The 21,071-nt window shown below is 39.7% G+C and overlaps 2 protein-coding genes across 5 annotated transcripts; one reads left to right on the top strand and one right to left on the bottom strand.

Annotated features, from left to right (window-relative positions):
- Positions 1 to 385: 385 nt before the first annotated feature.
- Positions 386 to 3,552, bottom strand: cbln2b (cerebellin 2b precursor). Its single transcript, XM_085173166.1, has 4 exons — positions 3,215 to 3,552; positions 2,298 to 2,840; positions 1,563 to 1,682; positions 386 to 1,474 (listed from the first exon to the last, which is right to left on the bottom strand). The coding sequence occupies exons 2-4, from the start codon at positions 2,583 to 2,585 to the stop codon at positions 1,277 to 1,279; spliced, it is 606 nt and encodes a 201-aa protein (XP_085029292.1). The 5' UTR covers positions 2,586 to 2,840; positions 3,215 to 3,552; the 3' UTR covers positions 386 to 1,276.
- A 6,708-nt stretch (positions 3,553 to 10,260) lies between these two features.
- fbxo15 (F-box protein 15) lies at positions 10,261 to 19,110 on the top strand. 4 transcript variants are annotated; one of them, XM_085173149.1, is made up of 10 exons: positions 10,261 to 10,415; positions 10,507 to 10,625; positions 12,291 to 12,395; positions 13,694 to 13,921; positions 15,321 to 15,518; positions 15,604 to 15,733; positions 15,858 to 15,940; positions 17,139 to 17,284; positions 18,237 to 18,361; positions 18,450 to 19,110. In XM_085173149.1, exons 2-10 carry the CDS (start codon positions 10,528 to 10,530, stop codon positions 18,714 to 18,716), a joined length of 1,380 nt encoding a protein of 459 aa, XP_085029275.1. In that variant the 5' UTR covers positions 10,261 to 10,415; positions 10,507 to 10,527; the 3' UTR covers positions 18,717 to 19,110. The 4 variants fall into 4 exon arrangements, with proteins under 4 accessions (XP_085029275.1, XP_085029278.1, XP_085029277.1 ...); XM_085173150.1 differs by having other exon boundaries at positions 10,286 to 10,350; XM_085173152.1 differs by having other exon boundaries at positions 10,261 to 10,625; positions 18,526 to 18,693.
- The last annotated feature ends 1,961 nt before the right edge of the window (positions 19,111 to 21,071 follow it).

The following is a 21,071-nucleotide window of genomic DNA, read 5'->3' as shown; positions in this document are numbered from 1 at the left end:
CGGTCGTGCTGTGCTGAAACTTCACGGTCAGGAGCAGCCCTGGCTCTCCTCAGCAGTGCATTCATAAATGCGCATTTAGATATTTCATATTTCCCAGTTATTGAATCGCAGTTTCCAGCCGGAAACAACAAGTGTTTTCACTGAAGTGTTTGACTTAAGAAGCTGCTGCCTGACTTTTTTTTTCTTTTTTTTTAAAAAAGCCCATAGGTTCAGCACCTCGGACAGCGACCAGAGCGAGCTGCTCACAGTTCAACCTCTGCTCCCTCTTGAGGCCTTTGAGCTTCATTTGCAAACATGTAATTTTCCTACAGTCTGTATACACAGATAGATCCCCTTTTGTTGAAAAGCTATATGCAAACAAAAACTGATAAATGCACTTAGCCTATACAATACAATACCTTTTATTAAGCGGGACATAGGGATTCTTCTATAATTTCCACAATGTACATTTGGTGAGCAACGTCACTGAACATTAAATCAGTCAAAGCTACGCAGATTCCGAAATGTAGAACACACAATAATGTGAATATGTACTTTATAAATTATATCATTATTACTTTTTTTTTTTTTTAAATAAAAGGGCTCTAAGTCGTCTTCGGTGGCTGAAATATGTCGCCTTTTTTTCTCTTTTAAATAAACTCGTCGGCGGCCTACATTTGGCGTATTTTCAATATGTTCAGCATCCAAACGCAACACCATTGACAGCACAAAACATAAAGATAAAACTTCCATTCGTGCAAAAAAAATGCCTTGGGCGTGAAAGCACTTCTTCTGTTGTTTGTCCATATAATTCCATATACTTCACTTGGACGGAAACCATAAATTGTTTAAGGCTATACAAACATAAAATAGAGCATAACACACTCGGCCTGTCCAAGGCGTCAGTTCCTCCACTCCCCCCATCTTCTCCTTTGTCCATTTCCCTTCAGGTACACCCGTTTGTCTGTCGGCAAAGTTTGTTTTCCAAGCAAGGGGGGGAAAAAAATCCACGTACCCGACAAGTACGGGCCACTGGCCGGTTTAATACGTTGAATCATCCAGATTGCGTTAGAGTTGGCTGATGGATTTGAATATATGAAACTCCAAGGAAACGTTCAGATTTGACTAGATAGTGGACGAGTGTAGGTATACAGATATTCGTCGGCTTCCTTGGCTGACAGTTATTTTAGTTAAAAATAAATGGCATGTTTTTTTCTTTTTTTTTTTCTTTTTTTTTTCTTTTTTGGTTCCTCAACCTAAGCAGAGTCCCATGCGACGTGAGTCATCGCAGATTAGATTATAGAGGAAAGACTAGAAAGCCTGAGAAGGTGGAGTATTTCCATCCGCCCATTAGGGTGCCCCGTTCCAGCTTCAGATAGACACGGTCCTCCCGTTCAACCATCAGCAGTACTCCGTTGCTGGCAGCCTCTCTCGTAACGTCCTGGTCACCGGCGAATGCTGATATAACCGGATAATCATTCTGCATCAGGTTCACCTGCAATGAAGAGCAGCGAGAAACTTGGAGCTCAGTCTTGTACCCAGGAAATGCAAAAATGCGCCCCGCGTTTTTCGTAATTTCTCACCTGTATAGTTTGTCTGTTGTAGACCTTCACCACGTGAAAGCTGAAACTATAGATTCCCCTTCTTGGAGCCTGGAAAACACTCGTTTTGAGATCGAAATGGTTGCCGATGTTCACTAAAACCTGTGATAAGAAAGGGAGCACAATAAGACAGTGCTTTATTAGTACGATTATTTTTTATGTGCATGCTTAATTCAACACAACAGCTGGTTTTGTGGAAACGTATTGTTTGTGTCTGCTGTGCGCAGTGACTAAAAAAGAGGCGTATAAGCCAGTAAGCCTGGTGCTGCTTTGCCAAATGTTTCAGGCAGCACTTCAGTCGCACTTTGGGAAGGATCCCAATTTGAGGCGTATAACAGGCCGCTGTCCAAAGACCTCAGCAGTGAAAACTTATTGGAATATCTAATCAAAAGCAACACATTGCATATCTAAATGCGGCCGAGGCCTAAGACGCATGCGGTAAATGATCGTGCATGGGTGATCGTCTGGCGGCGCATCTCCAGATCACGCCAATTACGCACACGAATCCTTCTGAAACATAAAATAACGCCGAAGTCTTTAGAAAACCTCCTGGCTCGGATCGCACAGAGCGTTAGAAGTAATAGAAAATCAATATCGAGCAAGATCAAAAGTTTTACCCACCCAACAGATTGTACGAAGAGAAAATGATATTTTAGAATAAAATCGGACTTGTTTTGGATATGGGTGTGTTGACGCTAAATTCAGTGGACATCTGACCTGGTCAAAATAGATGGTCATGGACGTGTTGCTCATCTCTGACGGCTCATGGTTGGTTCCACGCACGGCTGAAAAAGCCACCTTTGCCCCAGCGGAGCGGACTGAAATGCCAAGTGAGGAGGTGACTGCGCCGTCCGAAGAAGGGTTCGAGTCGCACACCACTAGACACTTCCCCTCGAGAACTATGGGTTCCGTGTCGTTCTGGCCAAGGCAGAAAGCCACGCCGCATCCCAAGAGGAGGGTCAGTGCCAGTATGGCACAGCGTCCCGGGCAGCGCGCTGGCACCATGGTTGGATCGCTGATCCCGTGCACACTGATACAGCCCGGTAGCCCCTTGGAGGTTTGTTAGCTCTCGATCACCTGGTCCAGAGTCGGTCCCTTCTATCTTCCCCTCTCTCTTCCTCAATATGTGATGCTCCCTCACTCACTCAAACACCTTCTGACACACAGACGCACTCAGACTCTCTCCGACTGAGACTCCCCTCCCTCCTGCACGTCTTAGTTGATTTTGGGAGAGTATTCAGACATCTGCGGTTGCAATTCCTGATATAAGAGAAAAATAGTTCTCTTGTGACACAATAACATCAATGAGCTCGTATATAGTTTACTTAATAAACTTGCAACCAGCGTGCGTAAAAAGACTTGTGCGTAAAGGGAAAAGCGACTGATCGTTAAATACCACAATCCTAATAAGCATGGTGTAGAAATTGATCATCCTTTATAATTATCCTATCAAAGCAATTATTTGTGCTTCAGCTGCGTGTTTGCTGATGGGAATGCGCGCTGCAGCACTTTGTACCAAATTAAAATGTCCAAAAAAAGATGTTCCCTTCCTCTATCCTCGTTCTGGCTGATAATTGTGATGAAACAAGCACTTTTCTGGCATTTCTATGAAGGAATGATAAACCACGACCTACCTGCGTTATCCATCCCGCTGGTGTGCTTTCTGTCCCACCCTCCAAGACTGTAAATTGAGCGCTCAGATCGCTGCTGCTGCTACTGCTGCAGAAAAAAGCAAGAGTCTCTGGGCTGCCTTTCGAGGGAGTACTCACGCCCATTCTCTGTGTGTGGCCACTGCAACGAGACTTCTCAGAAGTGCCCCACAATTAAGACACATTGCGTGGACTAATAGGTTTGTTTGCACAGTCATACGTGCTATGCTGGGAGCTTGGGGGCCCCTGAGGTTGGCAAAGATCACTCGCTCTTAGGGACTGTCATTTATATGCCCTGGTTTTGTCATATCTCTGTCTGATTAATCCGAAATGAAAGGGGAATGCAGCGGGTAACCTTGCAGTTACATGATACATTCAGCATGCATGTATATGTTACTAATTTGGGACTTAAAGCAATTTTTTTTATGAATCAAATACAGATACTCGTGCGCCATCCAGTGGCAGATCTAAATTGTGCATAAGGGCTGTCAGGCTATTAGAGCTACACAAGGGGGGTAAAAAAAAAATCGAAGAATCTAAGAGATTAAGACAATAAACTTGTGTGGCATCTCACCTGCATGCTCCACTGACACAGGTGTGTCAACAGTCTTCCATCACATCACAAATAAAACAAAGATCTCACAAGCAAGTTCAAAGCAGGTAAAGCTTCAACAAAGCCACTTCACCGAGTATGACCCACACTTCTCTGTTCCACCCTTAGCCTTCTTCTTTTCAACTTCTGTCAATACCATCATCCTTTGAAGAGCTGTAGAGGGTTCCTATCAGTGCTCCACACTTCTGAATGGTTTGAGGATGGGCTTCACAAGTATCGAACCTCACGTTAGACCTTTAATGAGCTGTCGTGTTCACACTTCCTACCAAGTGCTAAGTGGCTGCATTATACATGTACACAGCAGATACTGTAGGCCAGCCGTTTTATCCACTCAAGTAAAGGAACAGACTGTGTTACTTTTGATTTATCAGAGCTGGAATTTGTTTTAGGGTTTCACGCAAGTAAGCGATTGGATAAGATGAGCAGGTAGAGAATATGTCAATATAAGCTCAGACACAACTGAAGAATATGTGACTTGTGCAGTGTGTTTCACATGCCTTTGTACATGCTAAGTCCTCTACTAAAAATACATTATTTTAGGCTTAATCATGGTTAATCCTTTGCTCCCTTCATTCCCATTTGACGAACACTGCACTGTCACAGCCAACTGACAAACCATGCGGAAGAGTGACATCAGGTATCCAAGAGCCACAGCTGTCCTCGGGCCTTTAGAAGGACACATAGCTACAGAAATCATCAAATGTCAAGTACAGGGGACAAGCAAGCAAAAAGGATGTGGCCTACATGCCATTGCTATACCAGGGGCTGCTGTTGCCCTGAAAGGGACTTTACTTTCATCAGGCAAGCTGATCGGCTAGAGTGACAACAGGGTTATGGTGATTTTCCCTGACAGCTAGCAGAGCCTACTGGCTTCTAGGAAAAGGGGGGAGGTCAATTATGGCATGGGTCTTAAAGCGAGCCATCTGTTTTTGCAAAGCAAATGACTTATCATCTTTCTGCATGTTTTCTCTGTACATAACACACATGCATGTATACCTTTAGTGTCCCTTTTTTGTGCATACATATCAATACCTCTGTCACAAATATTATAAATATTAGGCATATAACGAATTAAATTAAACAAGATCCACTCCATGTGCTCATGCCACTATATGCTTCATCAGATCTAAAATACCCACTATATCTGCCAGTCCATCTGTCTGCCAGTCCATCTGTCTATGTGCAGCTATAAATGACTCTGTATCTTCATCTTTGAAATGAGGTCAGGCTCTCAAACTGCTTCATTTGTGAGTCCTCTCTCTCACTGCTGGAGAATGAATGAATGTGGAGAAAGAGGCTGTGTTTTGTCTCTCTTGTCTTAGTTCAGTAAGATGTGACCTCTATCTTAGCATGTGTGAGGAGACAAATAGCATCAATCTTGCCTGTTCCTCCCCTGCTAGTGCTGAGCTAACACCCTGATGAGGAGTTATATTGGTAATCCAGGGAAAGGTTACAGCAGGCGGTACTGTGCCTGCTAAAGCTTACAGTGACAGCTATTAATTTGTGTGTGTGGTGTGTGTGTCCACAGTTGTATTAATCACACTGTAGAGACTGGAATCTCAATAGCAGGATAAAGGTAGCTTTCTCTCAGGTAAACTAAGAAATTTTAGGAGTGCAGTTTGAATCGTGGTTTAGGGGTAAAGGTCAAATGTGTTCAGCCCTCCAGGAAATGAAAGTAAATCTGTGCAGTATGTGTAAATATGTACTCTGTACATCTACATGCGTCAACAGTTTACTTTACGGCCCCGTGGGAACTACAAGGTAAAATCTTACAAGTAGGCTTTACTTAAGTGTGCAAACTCATTGCTTCAGAAAATGTAGATGCAGCATCACTATCATAAAGGAGAAGTCAACTTAATTTCTGTAATATGCAATATACCTTAATTTAAATTACCTCATAAATGAGAGAAACAGTTAGCCTACTGGAAAGTTGGAAAATGTGTTTTGGGGTAGATTAGTTGGGTAAGCTGTGTTATAAGACAAAAATGCACATTTATTGTAATTCTTGTTTTCCAAACATTGCATAAATCCTAAACTGCTTTCAAACAACTTGAACATGGACTCTGACTAGAAGCCATTAACTGTTACAGAAGACTCAGATCACAGTGGCACATTGCTTGTTAGACCTTAACACTATTCTTGACCACACAAACACTGAACTGTGTCTCATGCCTGCGGTGTGGCAGGGTTCCTTCCAGCTATTTATTGAAACATGCAAATATACATTGGAATATAACATATAAATCAAAAACAGAATTTGCTATTCAATATTTGTTATGAACACCTTTATTCTATAACACAGCCTGAACCCAGGCAGCTTTCTTGTCATTTCTTTAAGTAGTCTTCAGGAATAGTTCTCCAGGCTTCTTGAAGGACACTCAAAGCTCTTCTTTGGACGTCGGCTGCCTTTTGTTGTGTTCTGTGTCAAGTTGATTCCACACCGCTTCAATAATGTTGAGGTCCCGAATCTGGGGAGGCCAATCCATGACTCATAAAGTTCCCCTGTGTGTTTTTCTACCCAGGTATGCTTTTACTGCATTACCAGTGTGTTTAGGATGAAAGTTGAAGCTGCTGACAATCAGGCACTTTCCAGATGGCATTGGATGATGGATGAATATTTGAAAGTACTTTTCTGCATTCATAATTGCAAAAACCACCAACATCAATGGTTGAAATGTAGCCCTAAACCATGACAGAGCCTCCACTGTGTTTAACAGATGACCCCAGACACTCGCTGTCAAACACAGAGCTGTCAAACTAAACAAAAAAAAAAGGTTTTCCCAAAGATGAGTAGTTCTCATCATGCTGATTTGGGTTCAAGGGTGGTCACTTTTCTCATGATTATGCTTCAAATTACTCACCCAAAGTTGTAAAATTAGGGCGTGATATCACGGTGATGTCTTTGATTGACAGCTCCTGTCAGGAGAAACTCTCATATCTCTGTTGTGAATTGCAGATGAAGACTGAGAGAAGATCCGACCTTTACTTCCCATAACCACGACTCTCTGTTTAAAGCTAACAGCATGCTGTATTCTGCAGTAAACTGAACTAACCAACATAAGTGATCAGAGGCACTGTTGTACTTTTTCTATGAGTAAAATGTGTGATTTTAAGCTAACTAGTAAATTAGCATCCTTAGCTATAACTAGCTAAGACGAGGAGTCAGCTAAGCCGGTGTTCGGTGGCTAATCTGTGCACATGAATGAATTCACCCCGACTAAAGAAATCACTCTGTTGAGCTTGAATGTTAATTAAAAGTCAGCGCTGTAGTTCAGACATTAGTTCTGCTGCTCTGACTTTACCGAACAGAAGGATGTTAATTCATGCAGCAGGCTGCCAAAGATGAGGCACTGAAACGGTTTATTTGAGAAACAGAGAAAAGTCATTCATTATATACTGTAAGAGTAACAGGCTGGACTCTTCTTCAGCTCTGTTTAGAGCTGATTATTAACTATCTGCAAACAGCAGCATGTTTCTGTTTCTTTCCACATCTGAATGGACAGTAACAGTACAATAAATTAAGTAATCAATAACACTGCTGCCTTTAAAAAAAAAGAGCACTTCGGTAACATTAAGACAGCATTAACCAAAGATGAATTACTAAGAAGATTGGAAATTTTCACATTCACAAACTGCCTGTAATTCTAGTTTCTACCTGATATCTCAGTTTGTTGATGGTGATTCACAGAAATGTGTCCTAAATACTGAAAACACAGATGTTTAACACACAATTAAAGTGAACAGGGTTTAACCACAGCTGTCTGGCTGAGGTGTTTCCCCCCATTTGTAGCAAACATTAAAACTAATTTAAGTTTCATAAACTCAGTCTGAGAGGGAGAGTCCATCCTTTCTTTGCATGTAAATACAACTTCACCGTCAGTCAGTATTCAGATATTAAAATATCATTAGTTGTATTTTAGATACTTTCCAGTGAGCTCTTATTGCATTTATGAAGTGACTACAGCTGCTTTTACTCAGCAAAATATGTCAAAAGAAAATGGCAAAGCTTAATACTTATGAGCTGAAACTAAAATTTATGTCTACATTTTCTTACTTTCACCAGCTCTTTATAGGTCTAGATTTGGAAGTGAGAGTTTTTATTTCAAATATTCAGGTTAAAAAGAATACTGAATTATTATTAGAGTTATATGAAAGACTAAATGACTGTATGCTCTACATCCTTTGAGAAACATAAAATGAAGCATTAATAGAAGATGCCCAGGGCAGCTGATCAAAACACTGTTAAGAATAAATCCATATATTTTTCAGAGTGGGTTGAAGATTGCTGGTGAAGATTAAATGTCCTCCTTTATTACTGAGTTAAGCTTCAGTCCTCCTGATGTTTCTAAAAAGACATCTATCTCAGTGGATCAACAGCACATCTGGGACAGGACAGCTGTGATGAAAGAAGAGGAGGAGATTTCTAAAAAACCACTGGATCCAGAAATCCAGACCCAGCTTGGCCCCGATGGTCTCCTCCTCACACATTTTTGCCCACTGTAAATGTAGTCATTGATAATAATGTAAATTTTGGGTCATGCTTTAAATGAGAAGAACAGATTACATTTACATGTTTTACGTATAACATTTTAAAGTTTTCTATTATATTTCAATGTTTACAGGCTGCAGAGTTCTTTGTACATGTGTAATGGTTGTAAAACTGTTTAATCTACAATAACTCTGAGCCTCTGTGGAGTGTGTACAGCTGATAGCATTTCTTGGTCTGGGAGGCTAACAAAAACTAAAGGGTGACTAATTATCGATTCAAACATGTTGAAAATAAGAGCCAAACTTGTGTAAAACTGTAAACTCGCTAACAACTCTCTAACACATTGTGGGTGCTAACTGTTAATCTAGCTAGCACATTAACAGTGAGAGTTACATAATATTATTTGATGTTGTACTATAATATGTTAAGATGTGTGCCTATTTGAATATGTCGACATGGTTGCATTTACCTTAAATTAATAAGCTGATAGTAGCAGCAGTTTTCTTTGTTTGTTTTTTTGCCTGTTATTTAGTAAAATCAACAGAAGGGGTGTAACTAGCCTAACTGGAGTAGCTGGGCTGCTGGAATCATGTTTGTGGTTACGCACAGTTTGTGCATGGGCAGGAATTTTGTACAGTTACTCTATCTCTAATCGCCACTGTGCAGATTCTGGCTTCAAAAATGCAAGAAGCCAGATGTCAGAAAGCTTTACTTGTCCATGTTTTTTTACAGTCATGAGTCCAAATTCTGATGATTGATGCTGCCAAATGCCTTGATTTCCTTTATTAACCTGAATACAGCTGAATTCAAAGACGCCCCAAAAATCAAAGTGAAAAACAAAATGATGCAGCAGGCTAATTCATTTTGGTGAAATGTCATTGCACCAACTCAAAATTATACTCAGTAGTTTGCATGAACTCCACCTGCTTGTAGCTGGACCAAAGCAGAGATATTCTAGTGGATTTAGGTCAGGGGAGCGTTGTGGCCAGTCAATGCTATCAATTCCTTCACGCTCCAGGAGCTGCCTTCATACATCAAGGGGGGCATTGCTGTGCACTAGGAGGAACCCAGGACCCACCGCACCAGTGTAGGGTCTGAAAATGGGCCCAAGGATTTCATCCCTGTACCTAATGGCAGCCAGGGTGTTGTTGCCTAGCCGGTAGAGTTTTGTGTGTCCTTCCATGGATAAGCCTCCCCAGACCAGCACCAAACTAACCATGCTGAATGATGTTAGAGGCAGTATAGCATTCTTTTTACAGCTTGTGGCCCTGCTGATGGGCTAAGGACCTTCCAAGGATCTACAGCTCTCCTAGACTAACTGTCTATCTAGTATAATCTCCTCCATGCTCTTGAGACTGTGCTGGGAGACACAACAAACCAACATGTTGATGTGCCATCTTGGTGGAGTAGGACTATGTGTGCAACTTCTTTAGGGTCCAGGTACCAGTAGGGACACCTACTCTATCTAAATGTAAAACTGGTAAAAAAAATAAATAAATGGTCAGAAAAGGATGAAGAAGGTGAAAATGTCATTGGCCTCCATCTGTTAAACTAGTCCTGTTTTGTTTTTTTGTCTCATTGTTGCCTCTCTAGTGGATCTGCTGTTAATGTAATCAATGCTAAGCAGTTAAAACTGATTATAAAACCCCTCTGCTACTTAAATGACCAGATCAAGTTTAATTAACTTAAACTTAATTGACCTGAAACAAATGTTGTAGCAGCTATCCAGCTGCTATAGGAAAGAAGGAACGGCTGTCATGGCTACAGATATCTATCTATCTATCTATCTATCTATCTATCTATCTATCTATCTATCTATCTATCTATCTATCTATCTATCTATCTATCTATCTATCTATCTATCTATCTATCTATCTATCTATCTATCTATTCCGCTTTTATTTTGAAGGCATTTGTGCTTCTTCCCACCGGAAGACGTTGAAGGACCCGATGTCACCAAGGTGACCGGACGCTTTCACGGAATTTCGTTAGCACACAAGGAGAATTAAGTCATTTAAGGTAGCTTACTCATTGATTTAACACAGTGTCAGCTGTTCATTTTGGATGTTATATTCACGGTCTAAGTAAGTAAAAAAGCTGTCAAATAAGCGCTCTTTTAAAGTTTCACGACCTTAAAACCTTGCAAATATAAATTATCTTGTAACTGTCACAAAGTTGTCAAGACCAGCGGAACAAATGGCGGCTTCGAAAGCAGTCGTTCCCGGACGAGCATTAAGGACGTCCAAAAGAGCTGACAAATCATCCCCAGCGTCCACTCAGAGCTTTATGGAAAGGTAATCTGTCAGTGCATGCAAAGACTATACACGGTACATGCCATTTCTTCTTCTTCTTCTTCTTCTTAATCTTTGTGGCATTCAGTGCTCAAACAGTGGATCTGCTGTTTATAGACTTCAAAGTAAAAGGATTTGTAGCAACAAATACAATAACAGCACAGCGTAAATCACTTCAGGTGGAAAACACTTTACTACATGAATTAAGCAGTTGGATTCTTTCCCATTAAATGTAGGCAGTTACAACAAAGAAAAACAGGTCAGTCAGTAGACTGTTGCTGCCTCTACTACCAAAATGATTCTGTTAAAACAGCTAATCGTTCATATTTAGCAACAGCGTTGTTTTTAATATTTGTTTTAGTCTGAATGCCTCAACGAGCAGAAATAATTGTCTCACTCAGACTTTCCTTTTTAAACAATGGTTAGAGTCTTAGAGGTTTGGAGTGCAGCCCGGATTTATTTTCATAATCTTTTCACTGATTCAAATATACAGAAAAATAAAATAAAATAAAAATACCAATCATGGTTGTGACCAAATTCAATTGGTCTAAAGACATTATATTTTTCAGATCCCTTTATTTATTTATTTTTAACTATATGCACATGTTAAATCTGATTGTAACATTTTAAGAATAAATAAATAAATTAAATTATTTAAATCATTTTTGTTAAATTATTTGTATCAGATATTGGAGACTGGCCTTGAAAGCACCACATCACTGAAAATCATCATCACACTTTCAAGTTAAAACTCTACCATGCAAAGAAGAAAAGGGAGGTGCAGAAATGCTCATGTCTCCTTTGTTGCTTTTTCTAATTTCTAACTAAATAACTGAAAAATCAATTTTCATTCCCTTTAGCCTCAGTGTATTTGTATTTAGCATGAATCAGTCAATACAGAAATACTAACATATGACAAAATATGAGCATGTTAGCACTGTCATCACGAGAGCATGAAGTAAGCATGTAGGTAACAGTAGTATGCAGCTCAAAGCACCGCTCTGTACTGCCATGGCTGTAGACTTAGGCTGAACTTTTGAGCTCTAATATTACATGTTACATCTATTATTGCTAACTATTATTACAGCTGCAAGAATTTAGTCAGTGAGAGGATGGCTGTTTGGATAATCTGAACTTTAAAGCTGTCGTATGAAATCATTCGCCTTGTTAAAACAACGCCCAATCTGGTTTCTTAATTTATTTATTCTTGAAGTAATTTAATCTGGTTGTTGATATGTAGTGAAATGACAGTGACTGAGCGGGCAGGTGATAGGAAGATGAATTTATTGATTACTCAAGTGATTTAATTGGACAGCAATGGCATCATTAACCAGGACAGCTGTGAGCCAACAAACCTAGCAGTATTTGTAATTAGCAGGCATGGGTGGATAGATGGATGGATGGTTGGATGGCTTTCATTAGACCTTTAGATCTAAAAATCTCAGCTGAGTGCTTTACATATTTACATATTTGTGTGTTTTTTTCACCATATCTACTAGAACAGAACATAGAGATAAGTAGTTTCACTTTATTGCCAGAAGTGTATGACACGATTTCCAAGCTGTGTTTTCAGAACACATTTATCTCATAGACTGAAATCTGAACAGTAGGAGGCATGAAGGCACACTGTCACTTCCTTGTAGTCATGTCTAATTACCTTTTCCATAGACTGCCATCTGAGATCCTGATTAAGATTTTGTCATACCTGGATGCTTTCACACTTTGCTGCATAAACCACATCAATAAGCTCTTCTATCAGCTTGCCAACAGCAAGTAAGTACCATCTTGTCAGTGCATTTTCCACAGTTTATTAAATACATGATTATGTTAATTAATCCAATAGCAAAGGGACAGTATGCCTCCAAATCTTACAGCAGAACCTTTAAGTTAGTAGGAGTCCAAGGCACGGGAGCTCTGTGGTTTTTGCCCCAATTCTTCTTCTGTTTTTCTGAGAAAAAGCATTAGACCTTGAAAGAGGAAACTTTACAGCGTGGTCCCAAGTTCCTCAACTACTTAAACATAAAAACTTCAGCTGCGGCACCCATATGTGGTGCATTGATATTCATGTTCATGTTTCTTTTTAGATATTTTGAAAAAATTACCTGCTATGCTCTACTGGTCTTCTACTCCAATTTTATATTCTCCAATTTTAATCCTGCCACATATCTCTGGATATCTGGCCTGAAATTCAAGCCATATATCTAGAGATGCTCATTGAGCTTGTGTACTGAAGCATCTAGCTCTCCACCTTTTGGAGGCAATCCAAATGCACAAAGTTTACATTTCAAAATTGTGATTTTGTGATTGCATGATTTGGCAAGGATCATGACACTCTGTGGATGCACAAACTTGTTTTATTAAAGGTCTAGTTCATTAAAACATTTTACGTTAGTGAAAAACATGTCCTACAAATCAAAATATGTATTTATATATCATTTAGGACATATTCTGAAATGTAAAAAAGCCAGCCAGATTGCAGCCTATGGTCAATTCAACAGTCTTGACACATTGGTTTTTTTGTTGTTGGTCAGAACCACAATCAGAAACCAAATGTCCTCCAGTAACTACCAAAGAATACCAAGAACTCGGTGATCACTGTTGTCTGTAATGCCAAGTGTGTCATATTTAATACATGAGTATTTGAGAGCTCCAGGTCATCAGTGTGATTCTTTTTTGCACAAAGTGTGGCAAAAATGATACAAACTGAAGCTTATACTATATGCAAATTGACATTAATTTCTTTCTTTAATTTTTTTTTCAAAGGGTTCAATAAACAGTCAGGTTTTCCAAAATATCAGAACTTTCTGGAATGATTTCATGCTTCAGGCATCACAGGGTTAAATAGTTTCCTCCCTAGTAGAAAAGATTATTCCTATAATGGAAGAATTCACTATTAAACTTATTAAAACATGAAATTTCACTGCTGATGTTTTGATATTATCATTCTGATGAATAAAACTTAAACTTCTTTTTTCTTGGCCACCCTGTAAGAAATGATCACACTAGACATACTGTACTGGTTTGTAACCTTTCTGACCGAGTCGGCCACTCTCCTGATGCTGTCATTGCAGTGCTCTGTGGAGAAAGCTTTACATTGCGGATTTCAGCAAGAATAAAAAGTGCATGGACAAATCTCTGTTGAGGATGGCCACGATGGAGGTGCAGGATCGACCCGAAGGTTACTATAAGAGGCTGTACTTCAAGACTGTAGCCGAATGTGACATGATCAAGTGGACGAGGTGGCTTGGACTCATCAGTATTCACACAGGGCTACCCAGCCAAACAGAGTGGGTCCTCAGGTAAAGTGTGAGACAGATAAAGAGAGAAAACCCAAGTTTAGTTCAAAGGAATTAGGTTTTCCATTTACTTTATGTATCACCTACTCAAACACATTTAGAAAGAAAAATAAGTCATTATTCTTTCTCTAAATGCTCATGTTAACTACTTTTATAGTGAATTTTATATCCTTTTAGTTGAAAGGAGGTGTGTTGATCCGTGCTGTGTCTGTGCTCTAACGGGGATTTGGTATTTATTTGGAAGCAGCTGTATGAAGCCTTTGTTCATTGTTTGCTGTTAGCAAATAGCAAAACTTTGGAGATCTACCCTCGCTGTTGAGAAAGTTCAAGGTTGGAGAGGTGGGGGGAGAACACAACAAGAGGATAGTTCAAGCTGCTGGTAATCAAAAACAAAAAGTATGGTTTGTTTTTGATGTCACACTTAATGACACTTTCTTATTAAAGGTGAGGAAGGAGGTCTCTTTCTGAATGTGATGTCTGCTCAGGGGGATGCCAGCACGCAGGGGAGAGCTCCCTCGCCACCTCCACTGCAGATTCTGCTGTGTTTTTATAACCTCTGATTAGAGGCTGTGCTGCACTCAATATTGAGTTCTGTGGCAGTCGCTGTGGTACAGAGGGGAAGTAGAAATAATTGTGTTCCTTGCAGGGGCTGTCTGAATTGTTGAAATAAATTACTTAGCCCCCCAACCCCTCATCCACAGAACACATATGCATTCACGCACATCTCAGCCTTCATCCCACTGACTCAGACAACTCCCTATAGGGCTTTTTTTTTGTCTGTTAGAGACCATGAGGAGCATGCGATTTACCTTGGTAATAATCATTTCACAAGACGTCAAGCATACAGGCAGTGCAGAGTGAAATCCCTGGGGTCAGCCCCCTGGGCTGCTCCAGTTTTTAGCTTTGTTCCCCCACCTAATTGATATTGGATGGTGTCTCAGCGAGGCGCCGGCTGCATCACAGTAGGGGCAGCCCCGAATCCCAGTTTAGACAGAACTGGATCAAGAGATTCGTCACAACAGCTGCAGTTTTAATTTCATTCGTTGCATATCATTTCATTAGCAAGAACAGCTTTAAATGGAGTCCTGCTACTTCCCTCTGCTGACAAATGAGATATAACAGCTAATAAACTTGTAATTTTTCTGATTTAAAGAGCAACGCTGCCAAACACTGCCCGATTATTTTCACTGTAATAAATTAGAAGACAAATGGATGGATTATATTTTTGTTCAATGATTCATTTGGACTATTTATGTGGTATTTGGTATTAAAGAACCTGTTAACTCCTGCCATGCTTAGCTTCACTCTCACCTGCTCTCTTCTTCTCTCTCTCTCTTGCTTTTATTGCAAAACTGCAAAAAATCCTGTTCCTGCAATTCTACATTCTGTTTTCTAACTCTAGAAACTTGAACGTCACCTGGGAACTGACAGTCATGGATAAGTCAGGGCGTGAGAGCACTTTGGAGCAGAGCCAGTCCCAGTTCACTGAGACTTCAGTGACACTGTGCTGGAGCGGAGGAGACCGTTTGCCCGACTACCAGCAGATTTCCACCCTTCAGCTGTACGGTGTCAGGAGGCTAGCCTGCGTCAGCCCAAAGAGGTAAAGGCAGCTGACATCCATCTACACCCTTTGTTTCGCCTCTTGTCACAGTAAAACCAACTGCTGTCTTTGCTTCCTCTGTCAGACTTGTTTGTAGGTCCCTCATGGAGAAGTTAGACATGCAGACTCTAACTAAGAACATGCAAGTCATTGGCCAGGACAAATTGGTGCAGCTTAAGTTGCTACAGCCTGGCATCATCATCGGTGTCTGGAGGGTAATTACTTCAGGCATTCATGCCATGTTTTGATTATTATTCACTGGCTTAGAGTAGCAGAACAAGATACACAGTATTTTTCACAGGGAGAAGTGACATCTTTAAGCATCTTTTTTTTTTCTAGGACCAGTGCTCAGTTGCCTTTATCATGTTCACCCTCCACTTCCACAAGCTGGTGGAAAGAAGCACTCAGGGATCTTCTGTTTGGTAGGTTGGACTATAACCAGCCCCTCTTATGAACATCCATACAAGCATGCATCTCAAATTTAAGGGATGTATAGACTGACAGTATTGCTCCTGCACTGATGCACTGTACAGTGGGATTTAAGTTTCTGAAATAGTTTTTCTTTGGAATTAGTTGCAGTCCAATTTTCAGAAAACTGTTTTTCTTTATTTGTTTGTTAAGCCATTTAACACTGACCGAATCATTCGAGCACAGAAAGGGCCCACAACTCAGGGGATGATTCAGTGTGATTTCTCCACATAACAGACAGCTTAGCAAAGAACCAATTTTAAATTGGGCTAATTGAGCTATTAGATGAAAATTCTCAACAAGGACTAAAGAAGAAGAAGTGTTAGACCTAAAATCATGACAGCAGATGAACAGTACCTGAAAGTCATGTGCTTAAGAAATAGGAAAACATTCAGCAAAGACATGACACAAGAGTGGTCTCAGTGGGAGGCTGGCTGTCAAGAAGCAATTCTTAACAAAGGGTAAGAGGGAGAAAATGCTGAAGTATGAGAATTACACAAAAACTGGAGTGAAAATCAGTGGAAACAGGTTTTATGGGGTGATGAATTCAGATTAGAAATTTGTAGTTCAAGTCACTGTCAGTATGTCAGTAAGAGGTCAGCTGGCTTCCAAAGAAGAGCTTTGAATGTCCTTTAAGAAGCCTGGAGAACTAACAATTTAATTAATTTAATTAGTTTTCAGGATTAGAATGGTACAAACTCTGCTGTCTGGTGGAAGTGCTCACAGCTTTTGTCTACACTCAGACTCGCAGGTGCTCCAGAGGCTTATGAGTTATTACCCAACAGTAATTTACTTTCCATCCACATGAAAACAAAAAAATTTTCAGAACCACACAGTGTTAATGATACCGTACTTCAGCATAGTGAGGATATAGCACCCTCTCCTGGTTTCCTGTGGGAGTACAGCACTTTTCTTTATTATGTTCCACAAAATTAATAAATCTTTGCCTTATTTTAGGAAAATGCTTTTGTCTTGATTACCCCCCCCCCCCCCCACACACACACACACACACACACTAGACAGAGTTTTCACTTTCACTGCATTTCGTTGCCCTGTACCTGTGCATGTGCAATGACAATAAAGTTGAATTCTATTCTATTCTATTCTATTCTATTCTGGTTTTATCAACTCTTTCCCTTTTTCCCCTTTCAGTACTTATGTGGAGCCGGTGGTTCAACCCCCTTTCTGTGATATAGACCCTGAATACGGTCTCCATGGTTACCAGCTACACATTGTTCTCCACAACACTGTATGCGAGCTCATGTCCGGAAGCTTTCTTCAGCTCTTCTGCCGCAGAAGTAATCCATTCATACCCACATTTTGTACCCACATTCATTAAGTAACACTGTGAGTTATGCCAAGGAAATATGAATAATCTTCTGTACTGTGTGGGTAATATAAAAAAAACCCTAGTATAGCTATGTTTTACACGTATAGTAACTTTAAGAGGGATACAAAACAGAGTGCTAAATATCAAGAATTCATTTGCTGTGATTTTTTCCTCCCATTTTGTTTGCAAATTTATGACTGTATTTATTTCCTAAGACCAGTCGATTTGTATTTAGGCATGTACAGCACTATTTATATGTGCCTCCATAGTTTGTTTTACATGTGTGACAAACACGTACAGGCTTGCTTTTTCAAACTAATTAAACCTCAGCTATATGGCAGGAAACTTGGATATGTGGAGTAAAAGGGAGGTTATACAGAAAGGTATTTCAGAATACTGAATACATTTTGTGAGCCTGCGATCTATACTGTTGTCATAAAAAAAGAGGTAGACTCCTGAAGTGCTGTTTGGAATATTTCAGCTTACTTACTTACTTTTTATTAACAGCTAGTCATACACCAGACAATACAATCAGTTTAGAGGCTACTTTGCATCACTCTAAGGATTTCCATTATTGTTATACATTAAGAGTAATTCTATTTAACAAAACAAAAATGCAGAGAAAATGTTGATCAGTGTAGAAAAAAGTGACACAAAAACACTTTCTTTACTCAAGTCTTCATTCAGTATTTTAAAGCCTTAATCCACATAGTCTAACTTTCATTCTTTAGGTGTAAGAACTGCTATATATATAATAATCTACTGATATGATGCAGCCTCTGAATTTGTTAAAATTTAGCTAAATTCACTAAAAAATTTGTGTTTATTTGTGTTTGATGGTTACAGCGCTTGTAGACTTATACTGCTTAGCTGTCTTAAATTGGGTCTAAATGTCTACACGTGGTGTTTTCTCTGTCTAGCTCAGATCTCTGATGGGCTGATCCAGCTAACAGTCATTAGCAGCACAAACCTGTCCCAGCACGCATCTCTGTCTGGCGACATCACCCTGCCCTGGCGTTGTGAGGCCCTGCAGGGCACAGTGGAGGTACTATACGAGCATAAAATTCCCAGCAGTGGTGTGGCAGGCAGGAAATATACACACTGGCACTTATTTACTTTTCAACTTCTTGTAGAATTGCTGCATTATGAGTCTGACTCTGCTAGATGAATTTAGGAAGCCCTTCAAGTGTGTCACCTCGCCCGTTTCAGCGGAGCTGGAAAGGACGCCTGCATGCTACGACTATGACGGTGAGCACTACCTGATCCACTATCAGGACTCTGACATCCAGGTGAAGATGAGGCTTGTGTGGATGAATGAACAGAAGCAGTTTATTCTCATCAGTTTAGTTGTCTATGTGAGTGTTTGCTATGTAAACAAGTATTTCAGGAGAGATTACTGATTGTTCTGGATTTCCCACAGAAAACTGGTTTCATATTTAATATTTGCTCGTTCCATAAGACCACCATAACAGGTTGTTCATTCATTCAGTAAATGTTGTAGCTGCTCGTTTTATTATTATTTTGCCTTCAAGTGTTTAATGAATGAATTTAGTTTGAATGGATCTGATTTCTTAAAAAAAAACAACTTCTTTACTCTCTACTTAATTTCTGAGTTATTTCTTTTCTTTGGACTCGTTAAGCTTAATCCTTCCCCTGTTCTTGTCACTTTGCCTTTGACAAAATAGTAAAGTCCTTGAAATGTACCATTTTCAGATGAATGCTTCTTCTCTTTTGTTGTTAAGCACTTAACACTGACCTGTGAATCATTCGAGCATAAAAAGACAACTAACTCGAGGCCGAATGAGTGTTGTGTCTACACATAAAATACAACAAAAGAACAAAATATATTTTAAATTGTATCTCCAGGCAGCCTGTCACAAAAACACATCATTTGTTTTCATTTCTTTACTTGAATCTATGAAAAATACCAACAGTAACACAGTTTGATGCATGTAAAATAGTATTTTTCCACCAACAAGTTGTATTTGAATCTACATACAGCATATCCTTCAAAAACCTAAGGAAACCAGACAAAAATCCAGCAAAGACCTGACACAGGACCCGAAAGATGCATCTGGCTCCTCAATTGATCCATTTATTGTTCACAGAAACCTTATCAGAAGTGGTCTCGGTGGAAGGGTGGCTTTCAATAAGCTATTCAAACAGGGAGAAAATAGTGATCGATGCCAAAGTACACAAAAACTTCACTGAAAATCAGGAGCAAGAGTTTATGGAGTGATGAATCAAAATTTCTGATTCAAATTATCATCAGTATGTACAGAGGAGGTCAGGAGAGAGGTATGACAGTGTCGACAGTCATCTATAAAACACGGCGGAGGCTCTGTCATGGTTTGGGGTTGCATTTCTGCCAGTGGTGTTGGAGATCTTGTTAAAAGTTATGGTATCATGACCACAGAATAACGCTGTCAGGTTTGGATTCACCATGCAGCACCATCTGATTGGCAATGGCTTCAATTCTTAACATGACAATAACCCCAGAGCCACTGTCCTCCAGAACCCTGCAGAACTATTGTTGAAGACTACTTAAAGAAACTGCCAAAGGGAGTTCAGGCTGTGTTAAAGAATAAAGATGGTCATGCAGATATTGACCTTCAAAAGTTCTGTTTTTGCCTTATGTACTGTATTTCCATGTATACTTGGATATGTTTAAATAAATTGCTCTATGTTTGCGTTGGAGGAATAGTGATTGGAATAAGTTATAATATATAATCTATGTTATATGTCCTATAAGGAGTAAGTTCTGTCAAATGTACATCCACCAGTGATGGTTTCATAGCCTGTAGTCCTGTATTTGTCTATTCTTTGCCTTCATCATTTTGCTGGTCCCTTATTGCTTAAAGTATCTAAATGACTAACATTGTCATTAATTATTCTTGTTCGTTAATTACTGTAGTGATGTCAACATTTGAATGCACCCACTCTTCAGTTAACAGTCTGAGATTTTACTAAATGGAAGTGAAAACATTTGCTTGAATAAATAAAATAAATGAATAAAATAAAAGTTTTCCCATTTTTCGTTTCTCAAATCAAGTTTTGCCTCCTTTTATCATCCCATTTATACCTTAACACCCAATTTTCTCAACTGCATTGTCAGACATTATGCAATCACTTTTAGATGATAATTGAGCTTAATGTCCACACCCTGGGCAAGTCTGGCTACAGCGATAGAATTAGTGTGGGGGCAATTGTTGGAAACAGTTGCTATGCTGCTGATGGGCCAGCATTGCTGATGGCAATAAAAAAAAAGGCAGGCCTTTGGATAATTGGATTTTCAGAGTCTTCCCTTCCTTTTCTCAGAGAGGGTCATCATCACCTTGAAAAGATGCTTATTTTTCCAAACACATCACCAACATCTTTGGCAGTAGATCCTAAATTATTTGGGGAAATGAGCCAGAGGGGAAAAGAGGGGCAACGGTATGTGTGATGAATTGGTTTTTGTCACAAGCTTCACAATTGAATTGAGAGAAAAGCTCGGGGAGGTAGTGCACCGTCTGAATAGCTATTTTTTTGTTGTCATATTTTTTATTATTACACATTCATTTAGATGCTTACTTGCATCCAGTACTGGACTTTATGTATAAAGACAGAACACAGGGATCAAATACATGTAGAGCCACATAGACACACGCTGGATGCTGCTGACATGAACAGCCTGAGAACCTGAAACATCACATGATATAGCCCATTACGTTTTACTGGATGGTGTGTTCCATGCATGGTTTTCAGGTTGCAAG

This window comes from Neolamprologus multifasciatus, chromosome 9 (genome assembly GCF_963576455.1).
Source record: "Neolamprologus multifasciatus chromosome 9, fNeoMul1.2, whole genome shotgun sequence".
NCBI lineage: Eukaryota > Metazoa > Chordata > Actinopteri > Cichliformes > Cichlidae > Neolamprologus > Neolamprologus multifasciatus.
The sequence above is the reverse complement of the archived record's forward strand: the minus strand, read 5'-3'. Positions and strand labels throughout refer to the sequence as shown.

Coding starts and splice junctions, on each gene's coding strand:
- cbln2b (XM_085173166.1), bottom strand. CDS start 2,585: ATGGTGCCAGCGCGCTGCCCGGGACGCTGTGCCATACTGGCACTGACC. Junction 1,683..2,297: donor TGACCATCTATTTTGACCAG/GTCAGATGTCCA, acceptor TTCTTATCACAG/GTTTTAGTGAACATCGGCAA. Junction 1,475..1,562: donor ACAACAGACAAACTATACAG/GTGAGAAATTAC, acceptor TCTTCATTGCAG/GTGAACCTGATGCAGAATGA.
- fbxo15 (XM_085173149.1), top strand. CDS start 10,528: ATGGCGGCTTCGAAAGCAGTCGTTCCCGGACGAGCATTAAGGACGTCC. Junction 15,734..15,857: donor TCATCATCGGTGTCTGGAGG/GTAATTACTTCA, acceptor TTTTTTTTCTAG/GACCAGTGCTCAGTTGCCTT. Junction 18,362..18,449: donor CCCTGCAGGGCACAGTGGAG/GTACTATACGAG, acceptor AACTTCTTGTAG/AATTGCTGCATTATGAGTCT.